Source organism: Epinephelus lanceolatus, chromosome 13, assembly GCF_041903045.1.
Source record: "Epinephelus lanceolatus isolate andai-2023 chromosome 13, ASM4190304v1, whole genome shotgun sequence".
Taxonomy (NCBI): Eukaryota; Metazoa; Chordata; class Actinopteri; order Perciformes; family Serranidae; genus Epinephelus; species Epinephelus lanceolatus.
The window spans coordinates 22,207,177-22,226,767 of record NC_135746.1 but is presented as its reverse complement, the minus strand read 5'-3'; the positions used below and the strand labels follow the sequence as shown (position 1 = coordinate 22,226,767).

At 40.3% G+C, this 19,591-nt stretch overlaps 1 protein-coding gene across 1 annotated transcript; it reads right to left on the bottom strand.

Moving 5' to 3' along the window:
- Positions 1-1,197: 1,197 nt before the first annotated feature.
- Positions 1,198-11,792, bottom strand: slc35f6 (solute carrier family 35 member F6). Its single transcript, XM_033648034.2, has 6 exons — positions 11,556-11,792; positions 8,032-8,104; positions 5,391-5,562; positions 4,859-5,074; positions 4,644-4,754; positions 1,198-2,686 (listed from the first exon to the last, which is right to left on the bottom strand). The coding sequence occupies exons 1-6, from the start codon at positions 11,630-11,632 to the stop codon at positions 2,199-2,201; spliced, it is 1,137 nt and encodes a 378-aa protein (XP_033503925.1). The 5' UTR covers positions 11,633-11,792; the 3' UTR covers positions 1,198-2,198.
- Between the last annotated feature and the right edge of the window lie 7,799 nt (positions 11,793-19,591).

Here is a 19,591-nt window from a genome sequence, read left to right as displayed (position 1 = left end):
GTCCCCACACCAGAGGCCTCTCTGCTCCGCTGCTGCCACAGGAGCTCTTAAGCACCTCCTCCATGCCAGGTGCACCTCGTTAGGTAATGCAGCACACTTGGGCAGATTTGCAATGGAGGGAAAAGGGACAGTAGCAGGGAGCACACACAGCTGTTAAAGGTTAAGTATATTTAACAGATAGTAGCGCAGTGCCCATCGAAAATGATTGACTTTTTTGGAAATATCTCACCACCTTGTGTTGTTTATACTGTCTGGTAAAACCTACAATATGAACAACCAGGTGACTGAGCCTGAGACTGTCTCAGATCCTTTCGCTGCAAGAGAACGCTCAGTGTTCAGTGATTCCTTCACTCAGTGTACAACACAGTAAATGTGAGCCCTGAATTATAGACAGCCTTCTCCCTCCCTCTCATGCTGTGAAGTCTCAAAGTAGGAAGTAGTACCAAATATGTTTTAATTATTTTCATGTAAAGCACTTTGTAACTCTGTTTTGAAAAGCACTTTATAAATAAAGATTATTATTATTGTTCTGTTCCAGAATCATGGCGTTGAATAACAGCCACACAAGTGTATTTACAGAACGTTGTGAAGTCACAGTGAAGTTGACCTTTGATCTTTTGAATATATGTTGTGTCATCCCTTCATAACTTTATCCCATTGGACATTTCTGGAAAATTTCGTCATAATTAGCACGTGAATTCTTGATATATGGCCGAAAATGTGTTTTGTGAGGTCACATTGATTTTTGACCATCAAAATCTAACCAGCTCTTCCTTGAGTACAAGTGGACGTTTGTGCCAAATTTGAGGATCTTTAAAGCCTTCTGCAGAAATTCCATTCACAAGAATGAGACAGATGTAAGGTCCCAGTGACACTGACCTTTGACTACCAACCTCTAATCAGTTCAGTCTTGAGGCTGAGTGGACGTTTGTGCCAAATCTGAAGAAATCCCCTGAAGGTGTTCTTGAGATACCATGCTCAGGAGAATGGGATGTGCGTACAAATGTACAGTTGGACAACCTGAGAAAAGGCTGTGGAGGCACCAAAAGCAGCACATCTTAACATTTGAGAAACTGGAAATAGCTAGTCGATTGTTAAAACTGTTGTACATTAATTTTCTGTCGATCAACTAATCCATTAATGCACGAAAACAATATTGTACGGATGTAATGATGCAGCACAGACATGTTTGAAGACTTTGTGGGTTGTTTCAGAAGTGTATTTAAAAAAAAAATCTCTAATGTAATGTAACTGATTACATCACACTGAGTAAAAATGCCATTAAAGTTACATCATTTAACAAGTGTTATTCCACGACAGTTCCCTTTTCTTAGTGTACCTTACAGCCAACACCTTTGAATAGAGGTGAAACAGGATTTACGATAAGTGCAAATCAAAATTGTGCAGGAGCTCTGCACAAATAAATCAACACAAATTTAAGTCTTAAAGAGCAAACATACAAACGCCTTCTTTAAAACTGCTTTCCTGCACACGTTACAGTCTGTGTTCGCTAAACTGAGATTAAGAAAACGACCCTGCAGTCTGATTACAAAGGAAGTGTTGAACTTCTGTAACATCCGTTTGTGTTGGCATCCAGCGGAAACACTTTGGCACCGTCATACAGCACAGTCAGCAACATTTACAAAAATTAAAACCCATTCTTAAAACATCATCATAAAAAATGTGACACTGATCCAGCAAAAGGAAATACTAAAATAAATCTGAATAAAACTTTAAAAGGACATTTTCATCGTGTGTGAGAGTAATTTTCATGAACCTGTGCTTTAGTGATTTAGCACTAAAAAAAAAATGACAGTTCAAGTTTTTTTTGTTTAAAAATAAAAAATATGTAAGAGGAGGAGATGTTGACACTGTCTTTACATTATTTTTGTTTTGTTTCAGGACACACGTCCATTTCTAACTTTAAAAAGCCATATTTTAATATAAAAGCTGCTTCAAGATGAGCTCTCTACTGTCTGTGGGAGCTAATTTGTTTTCTTGCACAGAGTTAAATTAGAAGATTGATTTTTCCCAATTTTTTTCCCAAAATGCCAAACTTCTCCTTCCAAAGAGCTTACACACTCCCACATATTACAACATCGTGAGGTCAGTTAAAATCTGAGTGAATGAGAAACATTTAAAAAGAGACTATCGCTGACAGCATACATGAAAGTCCAGTACACTGAGACATTCAAGTTCTAGTTGTCGTCGCCGGCCTGCACCCTGCCATTATTCAGCAGTCTCTCTCTCTCTCCCGCACTGTCCTCCTCCTCTGTCATCACCATCCCAGCGCAGCACGGTATCCTGGACAGCAGGGGGCGGTGCAGTCCATTGTAGAGCCCTGTGCCCACCAGCAGGACCAGGAAGCCCAGCACCTGCAGGCCTTGAAATTTCTCCCACCCCAGGGCCAGGCTCACCACCCAGATGACGAGCGTACGCAGGCTGTCCAGCACCATGCGGGTGGTGGCGCTCATCTCTTTGGTGACGCTGATCCCGGCGAAGTTGAAGAAGGCGATGCTGACTGTGTTGCCCAGCAGAGCCAGCAGGATGAGAGGCTGGTGCCCGATCTGACAGAAGGCATCCAGGGCGTCCTCGAGGACGTTCCGAGGGTTCTGGCCGAAGTCGCCGACATAGATGAAATACATCGGGATGAGAAGCAGTGACAGGACGACGAACCCGAAGAAACCTGGACATAGAGAGCAGAATTTACTATGACTTGTAAGAGTGGTTCACGAACTTTGGTAACACTTAATATAGATAATCCACCTACAGATAGTTCATAGAATATTTGTCACATTTAAACAGCTTATTACTTATTTGCTTTATTCTGCAGATATTAACAGATTATCTATGGAGTATATGTCACAATTCATAATTGAACTTGGAACTATTCACTTTTTCATTTTAATACCCAATTGTAACAGATAGTTACAACCACGAAATGGGATTGGACAACACGAGGGACTTTTATCTGTGCATGTATCAATCACTTACAGGTGTTCTACACTGTTGATTATGTTAACCGTAATTAGTCTACATTAAGGCTCATCATAACAAACGTATCATCACAAAGAGGAACACATTTCGACAAATAACACTTAAAATAAATCATGAATGATCGTTAGAGGACGATGAAGAGAAGTAAAGAAGCCTGGATACTCTGCAGACCTCCAGCTATGCTCATATGTATCTGATGTCGTAACAGTGCTGTCTGGTCAAGCTGTTAACTCATCTGAATCCACCCATGCCACCAGAGTGACAGTCAACAGACTCTTATTTCACTGGTTGCACAAGAAATGGAAACACACACACAGATAAATGTCAGACGATGCAACAAGCTAGTGCACATGAATGGTCCGTGTACTCCGTGTTCAAATAAATATGGGCGGTCATCAAATTCATAATGGCTTGTCCAGATCCAGTTGGTCAAAATCGGGTAAAATTTCGGACATGTTTGTTGTGGCAAGTCAAAACACTCACTCAGAGAGTGACCTTACAGTTGGTCAAAATCGGGTAAAAATTCAGCCATGACTACTCTAAACAGAGTAACACCTCACGTTTGTTAAGTCACTCCATCGGTAACTTCCTGCAACAACTCAAATCTCGCAAGACGTGAGATTTCAGAGCCAGACTTTCACTCTCTGAGTGAGTGTTTTGACTTGCCACAACAAACGTGTCTGAATTTTTACCCGATTTTGACCAACTGGATCTGGATGAGCCATTTGAATTTGATGACCGCCTGTATTTATTTGAACACGGAGTACACGGACGTACACGGAGGCAGAGCTCATTGAAACTGAAGAGTGGACGAGGAGAGAGAGGAAGCAGACACAGGCAAAGGAACATGTCCGAATCCAGCTGAAGGTAAACACAGACGTTCATTTCTCCTTTCCGTTATGTTGTCAGATAATTATACTAACAATCCGAGCCTATCTGTGTTAAAAAAATGCACTTTTAGTGGACGTATTTTGACGATGTTTGACGCTGTCCCAGTGCCCTATTATTTAATATAGCACACGCTCACGGGCTGCAGGCAGGTCAGCCTGAGCTTCGTACTGGAGAAATGTCATATTGAACATACTATCACTCATTTAGACAGAAGTAGATCAGAAAATAGGGCCCAGGTTGAAAAAAAACATCAGTTCCCCTTTAAGAGTGACATAAAACAGCAACACTGGAAAATATCGAAGGGATCATGTCTTCGATTCTCGCCATGTGGCTTTTGTAACAGGAAGGGGACAAACTTTGTGTTACAAAAGACGAGGTGCAGCAAGAAGAAAAGTTTGGGAAATCCTAAATCAGAGTGCAAACAAGACAAGTCTGGTTGCTATAACATGTTAATTCATTGTCTGAACAGTTACAGACTTCATGATGTCACAGATTTAAGTTTGAGCACTCTAGTTTTTGGAATTTCAGAGGGAGCTGTTCATGTTTCCTAATATTTTTGGACTGTCTTGGACCATAGGAATAACATGTTCATTCAAAAATGGGGGTAGTTCCAGTTAAATGTTCAGAACGTTGGTTTGTTCTACTTGTGTACTTCTCTGTCTCTGTCCCAGATCCACCTCGAGAGGTTCCAGATTAATACCACAGTTTAAGGTCAAAACAAGTCACATGTAACTGCAGGTGAAGCACAGCCGTACCTTCAGTACCAACAGCCCGAAGAGGATGGACGTCATGTCTGTAGACAAACTTTTCCTCCAGGACCATCTGCACTGAAACTATAACCTGAGCCATGATGATGAGGAGGTCGCCTGCAGGACAGAGGAGAGTAGTGTTTAATTCACTGCTTTTTTATTTCACCACATAACAGCTTCACTTTGTTTGCAACACTACTCCAATCCAACATCCGCCTCACCTGTGATGACATCACTGAGCTTGTGCTGTTCGTCTTTGGTCCCGTTGAAGAAGTCGGCGAGGCCCACTATCACCAGACCCAGGATGGTGGTGAGGATGCCGAGCCACTGACTCAGCACCAGGCGTCGCCCCAGGAACGCCACTGAAAGCAGACCGGTGAAGATGATGACGGCTCCACGCAGCATCTGGAAGCTGGAGGCGCTGGTCATGTTGAGAGCTGCAAAACATGAGGTCATCTTTTAAAATCTATCAACTAGAAAGACAAACAAACAACTCACACGGCTCAATAAAGGTTAAAGGCAGTGGCAACATAACACAAACAAGTGACGCTGAGGAAAAAAACATTATCTTTGTCTCTTTTATCTCTCTTCCTGACGAAAGGTTCCTTTAAACACAACATAATCTATCCTGTCTGTCCGATGGGACTTACGTCATTACAGAGGAGTTTGGGAATAAAAATCAACATATGCGCACTTTAAACAAAAACAGTTTTCTGAACATGTAGCAGATAAAGGCGGCTAAAGGTCACGTACCGACATACATGATGGAGGTGGCCAGCATGTCACACATGGCCGGGGGGAAGAAGAGGAGAGGGTTGAAGCTCTGGCCCGGGTTCATCTGGGGTTCGGGTCTACGTTTGTCATGGCAGAGTAGGATGTAGAAGACCGCGATACAGCTGAGCTCGCCCAGGAACATCCCCACTGCCTGGATGGGGAGAGTAGGGGGGAAGACACAGACACAGAGTAGGAACACAAATTATTGTTCAGTTTTTTAAACAGCAGCAGAGGAAACAGTTACAGTTACATCAGCAGAACCTAAAGAAAGTTTGCTCTTAATTAAAGGTTCACTATGCTGTAAAACAATGTATAGACTCATACAACAGTAAGTCCTTTTTATTGTCTCTTATGAACCACTACAAGTGTGTGGCAGTGTATTTATCTGCAGAGACTTTTGCTGTGGTCAGGATGTTCCTTGGAACAGAAAGTGTGTGAAGTCAGGATGTTATAAAAGGGTAGCGACCATGTGTCAGACTGTAAGCAGATTGCATCCAAGAGGAAGCTACAAAAATCATGGATACACCACCACAAAAGAAAAAGAAGCAAATATAACGAAGCAAAACATCAAGCGGAAAAAGCTTGTTCGAAAAAGAGCGCAACATTCAGACTTGGCCCCTCCTCGGCTCAACGAGACTGAAAGGGCAGCGGTGGTCAAGTGAGCTACATGTAGAGTGAATGAAGAGAGGAAGCTGCGTTAACGAGAACAAAGCAGTGAATCAGAGAAAAGCCCAGCAAGACGATTCTGCATCTCTGGATTTGTGTCAGTTCACCTGAAGCACACGCTTCATCCTGTCTGCTTGACTTTTCTGCTCTGTGTGCATTAGTGGATCAACGTTGCCCTCGATCAAACAGATACACAATCACCTTCAGATTGCATCCACAGAGCAGAGGAAGGAGACGGAGGGAGCGGTTGTTGCTACATTTTTATAAAGTCCTGATAGCTGGTGGCTACACACCACTACCCAAAGGTTGACATCAGGAAAATAAGAAGATACAGGCAGAGGGCAGGTGCTCTGCAGATACAGACACCATCACACACTGCTAATGGGTCATGAGTGATGACTGTGAGAGATTACTTCCGTGTGAGCCTATATATTGTATTAGGAAACTCCTGCGTTGTATGCCTTTAAAAGTGCAAGGCCGGATATAATTTAAACATTTTCAAAACTTGAAACCTTTCAACCCCGCCTTTCTAGTGTTCCATCCACATGAAGCGCTTAAATACCACACGTCACATTCACCGATCTGGGGTTCAGTGTCTTTCCCAAAAAGTACTTCCACATGTTGACTGGAGGAGCCGGGGACTGAACCTCCAATCTTGGGATTAGTGGATGACCCGCTGAACCTCTTGAGCCACAGCCAAATAACACAAGCTTTATTAAGGCTTTATGTAAATAAAACTGAAATAATTTGCCAGTTTCCAGTACTTCAGTATTTGATAAATGGGCTACAGACACATTTTGGTCAGTACCACGAGACAGTTGAGGATCGATATTAGGGTTGCAACTGTATGAGTTTGTCACAGTGTGACAACTGTCTCAGAAAACACATATTATTATTAATCAGAATGACCTTTAAAGGAATAAAAATGGAAGGGTTATTTCTGGTTTAACAAATGTTGTATTACTATAACTCAAACTTGAAACCATTTCCTCCATTACTGTAGACTAGTCCATACCCATTGGTAGCTTTGCCACCTTCTACCTATAGAGTAGAAAAACGTGGGACAGACAGAATGACTGACTGACTGACACACTGACAGTTTCCATGATTATGTACAGCATACCATACCAAAAATTTGGAAAAGCCACAGCGATCAGTCGCATTTTAGTCATTTTTAAGCATTTTTCTGTTGTTATAGCGCCACCCAGTTGCCAATTAGAGTTAAATTTCTCCAGTCACCTTGAGGCGTCCTGTTCTACATATCTACCAAGTTTAGTAAAAATCGATATGGCAGTTAGGCCTAGATAAGAAATTAGCTCTCTAGCTCCCCCATTTTGTTTGATTGGGTCAATAATGGAGGGGTCCCCTCAGATTATGTGTGGTCATACGTCTACAAAGTTGCGTGGTGATCGGTGAAACCCTTGAGATGTTATACACCTTTATGTGATGAGCCACGCCCTCCGCAATATTCATTGCCTTATAGAAGCTCAGTTTTAGTAAGTTTTCCAACTTTTGCCAAGAGGGAACTTTAGATATTGGTCCCTAGATTATGTTCACCGAGTTTCATGTAGATCGGTCAAACTTCCTAGGAAGAGATCGATTTGAAGTGTTTTTCATAAAATTCAAAATGTGGCCTCTCTGTGCAAAGTTTCATGTCTCTACGACATACGGCATCCTCCCATGACCCTCTACCACTGTGCCAAATTATACATGGATTGACCATGTCAGTGAGGAGAAAAACGTGGAACAGACACACACACACACACACACGCACACACACAGTTTTATCATTCTAAAGTAAGATAAGCAAATGTACACCACATGATAACCGTCAACTTTTATATCACGGTATACCTTGAAACCAGTCTATTGCTGCAACCCTAATCAATACCACAGCCGTCTTTATCCAGCGTCGTAAAGTGTGAAAGCTGTCACCTGAAGTGTGTTACCGTACCTGTACAAATGGATGATTAAAGCGATGATCACCGTCATCATGGCAACCCTTCGCTTGGAACGTGTCAGCCCATCTGTCAGACAGGAAGTTGTTACAATTGTATTATGGATATTTTACACAACCAAACATACAGAGAAGACACCAAAATGAGACAGGGGTTCGCCACACAGCTAGACCTGAAATGATTCGTTGATTAATCAGCAATTATTTTGATAACTGATGCATTGTTTTAGCTATTTTTAAAAGCTAGTTAAACTTTTGCTGGTCACAGCTTCTCAAATGTGACGATTCCTTGCTTTTCTCTGTCGTATAGATCATAGTAAACTGAATATGTTGTGGTGATTGAGACTGAGGGAAATTGTAAAGTGCATTTTGCACTATCTGAAAAGAAGAGTTTGTACTGCAAGTACATTTTTTACACCACACCATAAAAATACTGTACAGTCAGACAAAAGGATTTGATGAAGGTGCATGTCACTTGTGAGGTCAGTGAGTACTCAAGTCCGACTTTTATAGTCAGACAAGGCATGACAAGCATGTGAGCGTCTGCTTCAAAATGCAAGACAAGGGAATGTGGTCCTTGAAGGTGATGACACAGCACTTCCTTCCAACGTAACGACTTCTGAGCTCATCAATACAACAGGGAAACCAGAGCTGAACCCAAATCTGTTGCAGCTATTCTTACTCATTATTGGCCACTGTGTTTAAATATCTTTATACGTTGGATGTTTGTAAGACAGGAAACGCCAAAACTATCAGCCTACGTGCTATAACTGATCTCAGCTGCAGGGCTTTAAAACCAGCAAGGCAGCGCTATGACGAGACCGGTGTCAGGTGACTGTAGTGAAACTCTACCTGCTAGTTGCTGATGTTCTTCTCTGAGCATGACACAACTCGCTTTGTCTGACACATTAGCACTCAAGCCGTGATTCATGTAACAGTTTTGGTTTTAGCTGACAAAGCCCACAGAGCAGTGTGTGTCTGAAAGGCAGGAGCTGACATCACAGATTATAGGGGAAGTTTAAAAAAAAAAAAAAAAAGCTGAATTTCTTGTTCCACTAAAATTGCAAACCTATTCCTACTGTGATAATAATGAGAGAGGACTTGAATTTATTAGTGTGATAAATCATTTATCAAGAGGATCTATCATGAATAAAACATATAATCTTTGGGTATTGGGAAGCTGGTTGATCAAGTAATTTAAAGACATTAAAGGAGTAGTTTTCACTTTTTTTGATGTTTTAAAACACCAAAGGATAAATCAATTTATTAAAAACATACTCTGAGCATAGCTGCAGGGCTGGGCCAACCCATTAAACAATAAAAGCAGTTGCTTAGGGCCCCCGAGTCAGACAAAGATTTTTTTAATGAACAATAAAAATTAACAAAATAAAAATGTACCTTCCTAAAACAAAAGCAGACAACATTTTGAGCCATTTTATGCCCACGGATACTAACAAAACAATGAACTGAGATACAGACAAGATGGACAGTTTACGTAAGCTGAGTAAACAGTATGATGTTCCCTATGAAACAAACACTTCCTGGATTCTGAGGTTAAAAAACAATAACTGAAAGGTTAAGAGCAGGGGTCTGTAACCTGCTTTAGCCCCTCTCCAGTGGCTCCCTGTGGCTTTGACAGAAAAATATATGGGAATGACAATCATTTTTTTTTTCAAACATTTTAATTTTCATTTATTGTTGCAGGCCTTAAGTGATTCTTACATTCTTCAACTTCTTCTTAGCTAGGCGAGTTGTGGATTGTGAATCCAAAAAGGGAAAAGTCTCAGTGGAAAATCTGAGAATTTAATGTGAAAATTGTGAAGTTTAAGGTACCAAATAATCATAAATAGCCCACTGCAGAACAGCCACCTTGTGCTAAAACATATTAATGAATGCTCATTTAGCTCTATTAGTAACATTCAGTACGTTTACACGCACGCAGTAGTTGAGCTAAGCTAAGCTAAGCTAAGCTAGCTCGGCTAATCAGTCAAGTCGGACTTCTTGTCTTGTCTGCGTATACATGCAGACAAGAAAATCGAATTTCTGACTAAGTACGTCTGACTCTGCCTCGATAGGCAGCGCTGAGTCCTTTTTAATGAAGTGCGTATGGAACTAGTTCCGGTTGACCTGAAGACGAAGCTAACGATGAATGAAGATGTCGGAGCATGGATGTAGTTTCCTCATCCGTCCAGAAGTGCGTCTTCTGCTTCTTGTTTTTCCGGGAGTTACGGCACTGCTGCTACGTCATCTCCTTCTTCTTCCGGGTGAAAGCCCGCGAAAGAAAAAGTGGTGCATGTGCAGAACGCCAAGTCCGATTCCAGTCAGACTAAGTGGATACATGCAGCAATAGTTTGATTTTCAATCAAATTATCTAGGTGTGCTTGTCGAACATCGGATACTCCAATTTCAGTCGGACTAAGCTGTTTACACGCATTTAAAAGTCCGGTTTCAATTGCACTAAGCCAATCTCAAGCTACATGTAAACATACTGATTGATAGGTGAAATCTGACATAAAAGGCTGTTCTACCGATATTATTATGCTCTAATATATTTTCCAGACAGATTTTTTGGGCCAAAAATGGCTGTTATGATAGTAAAAGTTGCCGACCCCTAGTTTAGGTGATAATATACTATATATTCTACTTAAAAACACACATTATGAGTGCTTATACTGAAATTTACAATACACAAGCTGGTCCAGTGCCTCGTCAACATGCTACAATAAGAGGGGCCCCAGAAAGTCTAGGGACGGCCCTGCACAGTTTTTTGCTGCACCCCTAAAATATATATGGACTAATTTCAGGATTTAAATAATTGTTGGGGAAAATAGATTTGTCAACACTAAATGTCAACACTAACTGTCAGCACTTTTCATGATTAACTGTCATTTATCAAAGAAAAATGCTGTATATTCACTACTTCATGCTTCTCAGATGTGAGGATCTGCTGCTTTTCTATGTTTTAAATCTAATATATCTGGGTTTTGGACTAGTTTGGACTAGTATATGATGAGGTATATTTCATGCCAAACACTGTATTTACCTGTGACCCACAAGAAAAGCTAAACTATTGACTGTTACTTACCCTCTGACAAAAAGCCTAATCAATACCTGAGTTATCACGTCTACCAGTAACACTGACATGTTTCCTCACACACACACACACACACACACACACACACACACACACACACACACACATTAGCCTCTTGGTGCTCCACCATCAGACTGCAGCTTGATAAGGATGTTTATATTAGCCGTTGGTAATGCTAAAGTGCTAACAATGGGTTAGCTTGTTGTTTACCCGCTGCACTATAAGATAAAATGCTAATACTATGAAACAAACACGTAATAAACAAGCTAGCTCGATCAATTAGCTAAAGAATTAGCCACAGCTGCTAACTGCCATTCATATGTTGTATTAAAACACTGGTCCATCTCTGTTTTCCCAGCCACTTCCCCTACAGTGAAGTTTAACGATGAGCACATGACAACACAAAATTAAATGTAACGTCACTCACTTTGCCGATAATGTGTTGAGGGAGCCAGTCGTTAGCATAAGTCCCGCGAGGAACAGCTGGTATTTGGTCCACGCCATGCTGGACGTGGGGACGGGACAAACAAACCGGGGACAGACCACCACCGAGGTGTTTTCAGTGTGAAGAGACCCAGGTTGTTGTTCACCCACTTCTCCGTGGGATCTCCTCTGCCTGTAAACGCCACATGACAGCTCAGAGTCAGCTGACCGCTGCGCAACCTGCACGCTGCCTTCACGGCCTGTCGGAAATGACGGAATGAAGCGGGCTAAATGAAGTCATGGGTGATGACTGAGGGGAAAACCAAAGTGATGACTGAGGATTTATTTACAACAAAGAAGATGAATAAGTAATGGATGAGTGAGTGAAATTAATGACTAAACGAGTAATTTCATATTTTATACTTAATCTATCTTTTATCACCAAATTTTACTTATTTTACTTTATCTTTATTCATTTATTTATTTTTTTTTTTTTTACCAATTCTTGCAAACGTGTAAAATCAGAAAATCCAGGCTTCTTAAAACATAAAACACAAAACATAAAAAATAATAAATAAATAAATAAAAATAAATCAAATAAAATAAAAATAGAAAATAAATAATGTAAAATGTAATTGTATGTATATATATATATATATATATATATATATATATATATATATATATATAAAGGTGGAAGAAGTACTCAGACCTTTGACTTAAATAAAAGTAGCATTACCAAAGTTTAAAAACACTGTCCTATGAATAAAAAACATGCATTCATAATTTTATTTTAAGTACAAAGTAACAGAATATCTTATAATTATTCTACTTTTAATTACCAAATTTTACATACTTTATTTTAATTTATTTTTAATTATTTTTATTTATTTATTCATTTATTTATTTATTTTTATCAATTTTTACAAACGTGTAAAATCAGAAAAATCCCGGCTTCTTTGCTGTTTTTTGAAAAAATAAATAAAGAAAGAAAATAAAATAGATAAAAATAAGACAAAGATAGAAAATAAAATAAATAAAGAAAGAAAGAAATTATGTAAAAATGTAATCGTATGTAAAACAGTGGTGGAAGAAGTACTCAGACCTTTTACTTAAATAAACCATAGTTTCAAAACACTGTCCTATGAACAAAATACATGCATTCATAATTTTACTTTAAGTACAAAGTAATTGAATATTCTATAATTATTTTTAATGATCAAATTTTACATACTTATTTAAAATCAATTCTTACAAACTTGTAACATCAGTAAATCCAGGCTTATTTCCTGTTTTGTGGAATAAAAAAACAGTGGTGGAAGAAGTACTCAGATCCTTTACTTAAAAAAAAGTCACTGTCCTATGAATAAAAGACATGAAAACACATTAGCATTCAAATATGCTTGAAGCAGTAAAAAGTAAAAGTAGGCCTACTAATTTTGCAGGATGGCCTATTTCATAAACATACACATATATTATTACTGGATTAGGGTGAAGTCAGGTGATTTGAGACACTTTTTGGTACATAAGCAAGTAAACCACCTAAACCTCTGGAGACTACCTTAAGTGTCACTTAAGTTATGGTTCTCTGCCATATTTCTATTCTAAAATCACAAGTTGCCAAGTAAAATAATTTAAAAACTTCAGATGTTCAAACACATCAAGTACTCCTGTGTTACTCTGATGACATGTACAGTACAAGTAAGAGGAGACAGCTGGTACAGTAAAATGGGACGGTCATGTCCGTTTAGATTCAGTCATTAAATCATTAATGTAACCTGTGGCTATTCATTGAAAAGATTATCAGTAAAACATGTGATGTAATGCAACATCTTAAAGTCATTTATGTTGTTATACCCTTATTATTTTGGCTGCACTCTTAGCGCCAGAAAGAGAGAGTCAACATGCCACATGACTTTCCCTGCAAGTTCTTGGGCCAGAGATTTTTTTTTTTTGACTCTTTGCTTACTTTTTCTCTCAGACCAATAAAAATGATTGTCTTATATAAAGTTTGTATTAATGCAATAACATGCTAACTGCCAATATCAAAAGAGTCCACTATGTAACAACTTATTTGTCCCACATTACCTGACTCCACTCTGTAATTACTGATGCATGCATCACTTTAATGCTGCAGCTGGTAAAAGAGGAGCTAAATTTAATTACTTGTATACAGGTGCTTAGCTTAACCCACGATTATATCTATATCTTAAATTCATTTATGTTTTGAATCGATAATCCAAATCTGTAAAGTAATTAAAGCTATCAAATAAACGTAGTGGTGGAAAAAGTGTAATATATTTCTGTGAACTGTAGTGAATTATAACACTTAAGTAGCATAAAATGTAAGCACTTAAGTGAAGTACAAGAACCTCAGAACTGTATATTTACACTCCATTAACAGAAAAACTCAGATTTTTTTTACACAGCCCTTGTGTTAATGTTTATCTTTCAGTGCTCCATTTGCTCCTCTGTCATGCTGCACTGTACCCTCTGACAATGTTGTAGTTAGTTTTGTGAAATGTACAATCTTAAATACAGTCTATTGAATCAAAAAGAGTGAAACTATTCATTCATCCATTTTCATCGGCTTATCTGTGACCAGGTTGCGGGGGCAGCAGTCTAAGCAAAGCACTTCAGACATCCCTCTCCCTAGAAACACTTTCCAGCTCCTCCTGGGGGACCCCAAGGCATTCCCAGGCCAGATGGGATATGTAATCCCTCCAGTGGGTTCTGGGTCTGCCCCGGGGCCTCCTACCAGTGGGACATGCCCAGAACACCTCTAACAGGAGGCGCCCAGGAGACATTCTGATCAGATGCTCGAGCCACCTCAACTGACCCCTTTTGACACAAAGGAGCAGCAGCTATATTACTCTGAGGCTGAGCCCAGCCACCCCAGCCTTGAGGGTAACCCTGTGGGCCCATCACCTGCAGGGACAGGAATCAGGGTCAAGTGCATTGTGTGCTGGGTGGCAGGCAGGGATGGGGCCCTGGGCGTGCTGATCCCTGGGCATTGCAGAGTGAAACTAGTCTGAAGAAATTAATGATGGTGATATAAAACTAATAACATTACAGCTTTGTCAAGATTGCAAGTTCAGCAAAAATAATACCATGTATTTGTGAGTTCAGTATACAAGTATTTTTAATCATATCACATGATCCTCATAAGTAGATGACATTTGCGCATTTGTCAGGGTGACTGTAGATTCTGAAAATTGACTGTAAATTCATAAAGTGCTGAGAAAAATGGCCTTCTCCATCGCCTCCTGGGCACTGCAGAGCTGCCCTTGAGCAAGGCACTGAACCCCCAACTGCTTAGGGTGCCTTCTTCTTCTTCTTCTTCTTCAGGTCCATGAAAAACACTGTCTATGGCCAATGTCATGATCAAAAGCTCCTGAAGGGTTACAGATGGGTTTGTTTTTCTCAACCAAGTATTATTAGCATAAGTTATATGCAGTAAACAGATTTATTGTGCAGCCAAAAATCTGGTTTACAAGTATCATAGTCTTGGATTAAGACTCTACCAGATTCTTGTACCATAACCACATAAAATCCACCTTAAGTCTACAACAGTGTCTCTAAAAATCTAAGTTTATACCTGATGTGAGAACTGCAGTAGTAGTGCGTTAGATAATGACCTACCCAATGCACGCAACAGAAGTTATGTCTGCAGATGAATAGATGGCAGCATGATATGCATCGTGAATGAACAGCAGGGGGCATCAAAGACCACACAGACTGTCTACAATTTGAAAGTGGGACCACAGTAAATTTTCCCCTCAGTGGCCTCACGTTGCTTAAAATTAGAACATGCACTCTACTTTCCATGAGGATGCTGTCCCTCAGCGCTCGTGATGACGATTTTAGGCTTTTCCAACCCACAAATGAAGGGTCAATATAATCTCAGTTAGGGATGTGCAGGTTAATCCACAGAAGCACCTAACAAAAAGATATCAAAATGAACTGCAAGTTTATGATACCTGTCCTGCACAGCAAGTACTATAAATCCTCTGTGGCACCAAACTGGAGGAAATTAGTATATCATGCACAGATTTTAATTTGCTGAAGAAAGAGGCTTATTATGAGCTCCTCGTTTCATCCCTCAGGTGCTAAATAGTATTCTTCTTCCCAGACAGTTGATGAGATCAAGGAGTCGTCTGTTCAGTGACTCTTTGTGAAGCGACTCATCTCTCTGCACGCTGCAGACACAAATAAAACCACTTAACATTTACCGTTTACTGTTCAAGTGCTGTTATGAATGCAGAAAACTGGGGCTGACTATAGCAGACTTGCTGCATATATTTCTCATAAAATCAGGACATACTTATAATGAAGATCTCTGGGTATTAGACTGGTTAATTTTACTTCTGAAGGACGGTGGCAAAACTTAAATTTGCAACAAAAAGCCAGATAATAGTCAAGAAAAGTTTATATCCACACAACAAGGGATGCAGTATATTAAGTCTTAATGTGCACAACAATATCAAAATATTTACATAAGGGGATCACTAAAGTCTTTAGGCTTCTGCATAATGGATATTCTGTTGATCTGCTGATTGTGCCAGATGGAAAGTCAGGGGATCACCAAAGTCATTAAGATACATCTTCTAGGGACCATGAATGTCTGTAGAAAGTAATATAGCAATCCATCTAATAGATGGCATATTTTAGTCTGGACCAAAGTGGTGTACCGACCAACCAAACAGACCATTTACAGTACTGTCTCCAGAAAGAGAAATGTAAACAGTTAATCCTCTTGGGAGCATGAATGTGGACAACAAACTTAAAGCTCCAGTAGGCAACATTGTTTTGGTATAAGTAAAAATGTTATATGACTCTTTGCTAAATGTTATAATATCCTCTAAGCATAATGTAAATCAAGTGGTCTGAGACAAACAATAGGTTTCTGCACCTCACCACGGCTCTGTGTTCAGCCTCTAAAGAATCAGTATCGTGCCGATGTGCATCAACCAGTCAAAGGTCAGCTCAGATCACTGCGTTCCTATTGGCTGTTCTACTGCATATGCACGTTCCCATGCCGCCGGCAGAAGGGGAGAGCAAGCGGCAATGGCGAACAGTACACCAGGTAAAATAGCTATTCCAGCATTGGCTACAACTGCCTACACGGCTAAACAACCCAAAAAAAGAAAGACAGAACTCAGTTCCCCGCAGCCCCGGAGGGAGGGGAGAGGTGAGGTGGGGCTGGGCCCGGCTGGAGGGCGCGAAGGTTGGCCGTAGGAGCGGAGCCGAGGGCTCTCCGTGGAGAGCAAGAGCCGAGCCTCGGGAGTATGTGCGGGTCCGCAAGGGAGGGATGGGGAGGGCTGCTGCGCGGTGAGGGAGAGCCGAGGCTCCCAGAGAGGGAGAAATAGAACCAAGTAGGATAAAATACTCGCATGCTCGTCTGGTAGGAGGGGCCCAGGGTGGAGAGGAACGAAACCTAACTCAGATAAGACTCAAAAATCAGTTTTCAGGCTTTCTACCTACTGCAGCTTTAATCAGATTATGAACCATCATTTGCATAAAGTTCTGACCTGAAGGTGCCACAACAGAACTCAACATGATGCTACAATAAAAATGGTTCATCCTCAGCATTATTGTTGGAGCCATATTATTGCTTTTTGTTTGTTTTATTTCATCCTCATGAAGAACACACTGTAAATATAAATGTACACATGCAGTTCTGAAACTGAATACAAGGTGGAGCATCATTTGGGAAGTGCATATAGGGAAGCTCCAGGTGTTAAACGAGAGGCACACAGTTTTTAACCATGTCATGTAAGCACGTCGTGTAAGCGTGGAGTATCAGCGTGGAAGACTGAATTTGCTGAATGGAATAATGATTTGAATATGGACAAGAGTGGCCAAGGGATGACGTTTTTCTGTAGGCCAATGTGGCAGTTAGCATCACACTCGTCAAAAAGCCTATGGGATTTTTCCATTGAATTTTGGATTACTGCTGAAAATAAGATCTGTGGCAAACAAACATTTATGATACTTGCATGTTTTGTTCAGCGAGACAATCTTTACAAATGGAAACCACTTTCATGCTTTTTGAAGCATAAATGAAATTGCCAGAAGTAAAAAGCTAATGTTAGGCTACAAGTTTACAATATGGTTGCATGACCTAATGTCACCACCATAACAAAACTGTAAAGCCATGTTCGGCATTGCTTGGTGTGTTGACGTACTGTAGTCTCATTTAGCCACTTGTTTAAGACACATAGAAGCTTTGAAGGTCACAAGTGGGGTATTTACTGATGTATTTTATGTTGTACCACAAAACCTGACAGTCTCTTAAGCTTGTGTTAACCACAGACCTTATTTAGGCATCTAACCAAAAAGAGATAAGAGACAAATACTGTATTTACTGTAATCTATTTAAAGATAGTGTTGTTGCTAATAGCTCTCACTGTAGTCTTTATGTGCTCATTTGTACATCATATATGCTCAAAGTAATAAAGGTGCTTTCACACCTGCCCTGTTTGGTTCAGTTCAATTGAACTCAAGTTCATTTGCCCCCTGAGAGTGGTTCGTTTGGGCAGGTGTGAACACAGCAATCACACTCAGGTGCACAACACAACAACCACACCGAGACCTTCTTGAAGAGGTGGTCTCAGTCCGGTTACAAATGAACTCTGGTGCGGTTTGTTTGTGGTGAGAACGTGTTCCGACCTCGATCTGAACCAACTGCAGTCACATGACACATTGTTTGGGTTAAACATGAGCATGTTACAGTCCTGGAGGATTATTAATGTGCACCTCCTCCTGTACTGCCTTAATATGCACATTCAGCACATCCAATGCATCAAAACATTGTTTTCTAGTTGGAGCCATGCCTCGTTTTCAAACTGTATGGTTTGACTAAAATGAACAATGACAGCAATATAGTCCACGATGAGCAGCGCTAAAATCAACCTGCGTAGTTGTCCCTCCATTGTGACATTAGAAAGTGTCACATTTATCTTGCAAGTGTACTCTTCTTCAACGTTTGGTTTACTTCCTGGATTTTTCCCCACATGAAAATTCTGACCAATCAAGAGCTTGTATAATCAAAAGTATTCTATGATACAGTCACCTCTAAATGACTCTACCCTACAGGCATGAGCCAGTTTTAATACATAAAGTATCAGCAAGGATACTTTTGTGGTATTGTCTACCTCTACAGGTGCCATAGCAGACTAAAGTAAAGTAAGGATCAGCTACATGCTACAACAACCTTTCACTAAATGCATGGACTGAAAAATATTCGCTAAACATCATCCTCAGTGAGCCTGTAATTCTTTAAATGTGCCCTTGAAGAGTCACGACATCTGTGGCAGCCATGAAAAAAATATGAGTGCCCAGCAGCATTATCATTTCATGCCGAATGGCCCGGAAACATTTGATTGACAGCCAACCTCCAGTGGTGTGAGGTTGGACCTGCGGGAGGGAAAAGGTGATGGGTAACACTTCATATACACGCAGCTTCATCCGAGGCCACCGAAATGTCACATGACAGGGTCAGCTGAGCAGACTGAGGCGGGTCACAGCTTGTTAAAAAGCTTCATGTGAGAACTGTGCACCTTTCTGACCGCAGAATTATTCATGATTACCGCTCAGCAATGCTCACCTGTGCATACTTTACATAGACATCACCGGTGACCCCCGTGACTCGGTGCTGTTACATAACATGTACATCTGCTCCGTGCAGAACAAAGGCAGGACTGTTCAGATCAAAGATCACCTGCAGACAAATCAGCACTTTAATTCACTGGCAGGCTTTAAATCTCTGCCGTAATCTTATTACCTTTAATTACTTCTGACTGATTTAGAGTCAACAACATTTGGACCTTTATTCCTTATTGTAAAATGAAGTGCTATATGACTACGAAAGCTTTATACTGTAGCCTTAATTGTATAAATGTGATATTTTTTATTCTTATAAGCCCAATAAATTTATACCTCTTAAAAACTGTATAATTTTTTTAAATTAAGTTGACAGCTGTGAGATGTCTTAACACTGATTGGTACATTTTAAGGGTTTGTTTCTCTTTAAAAACC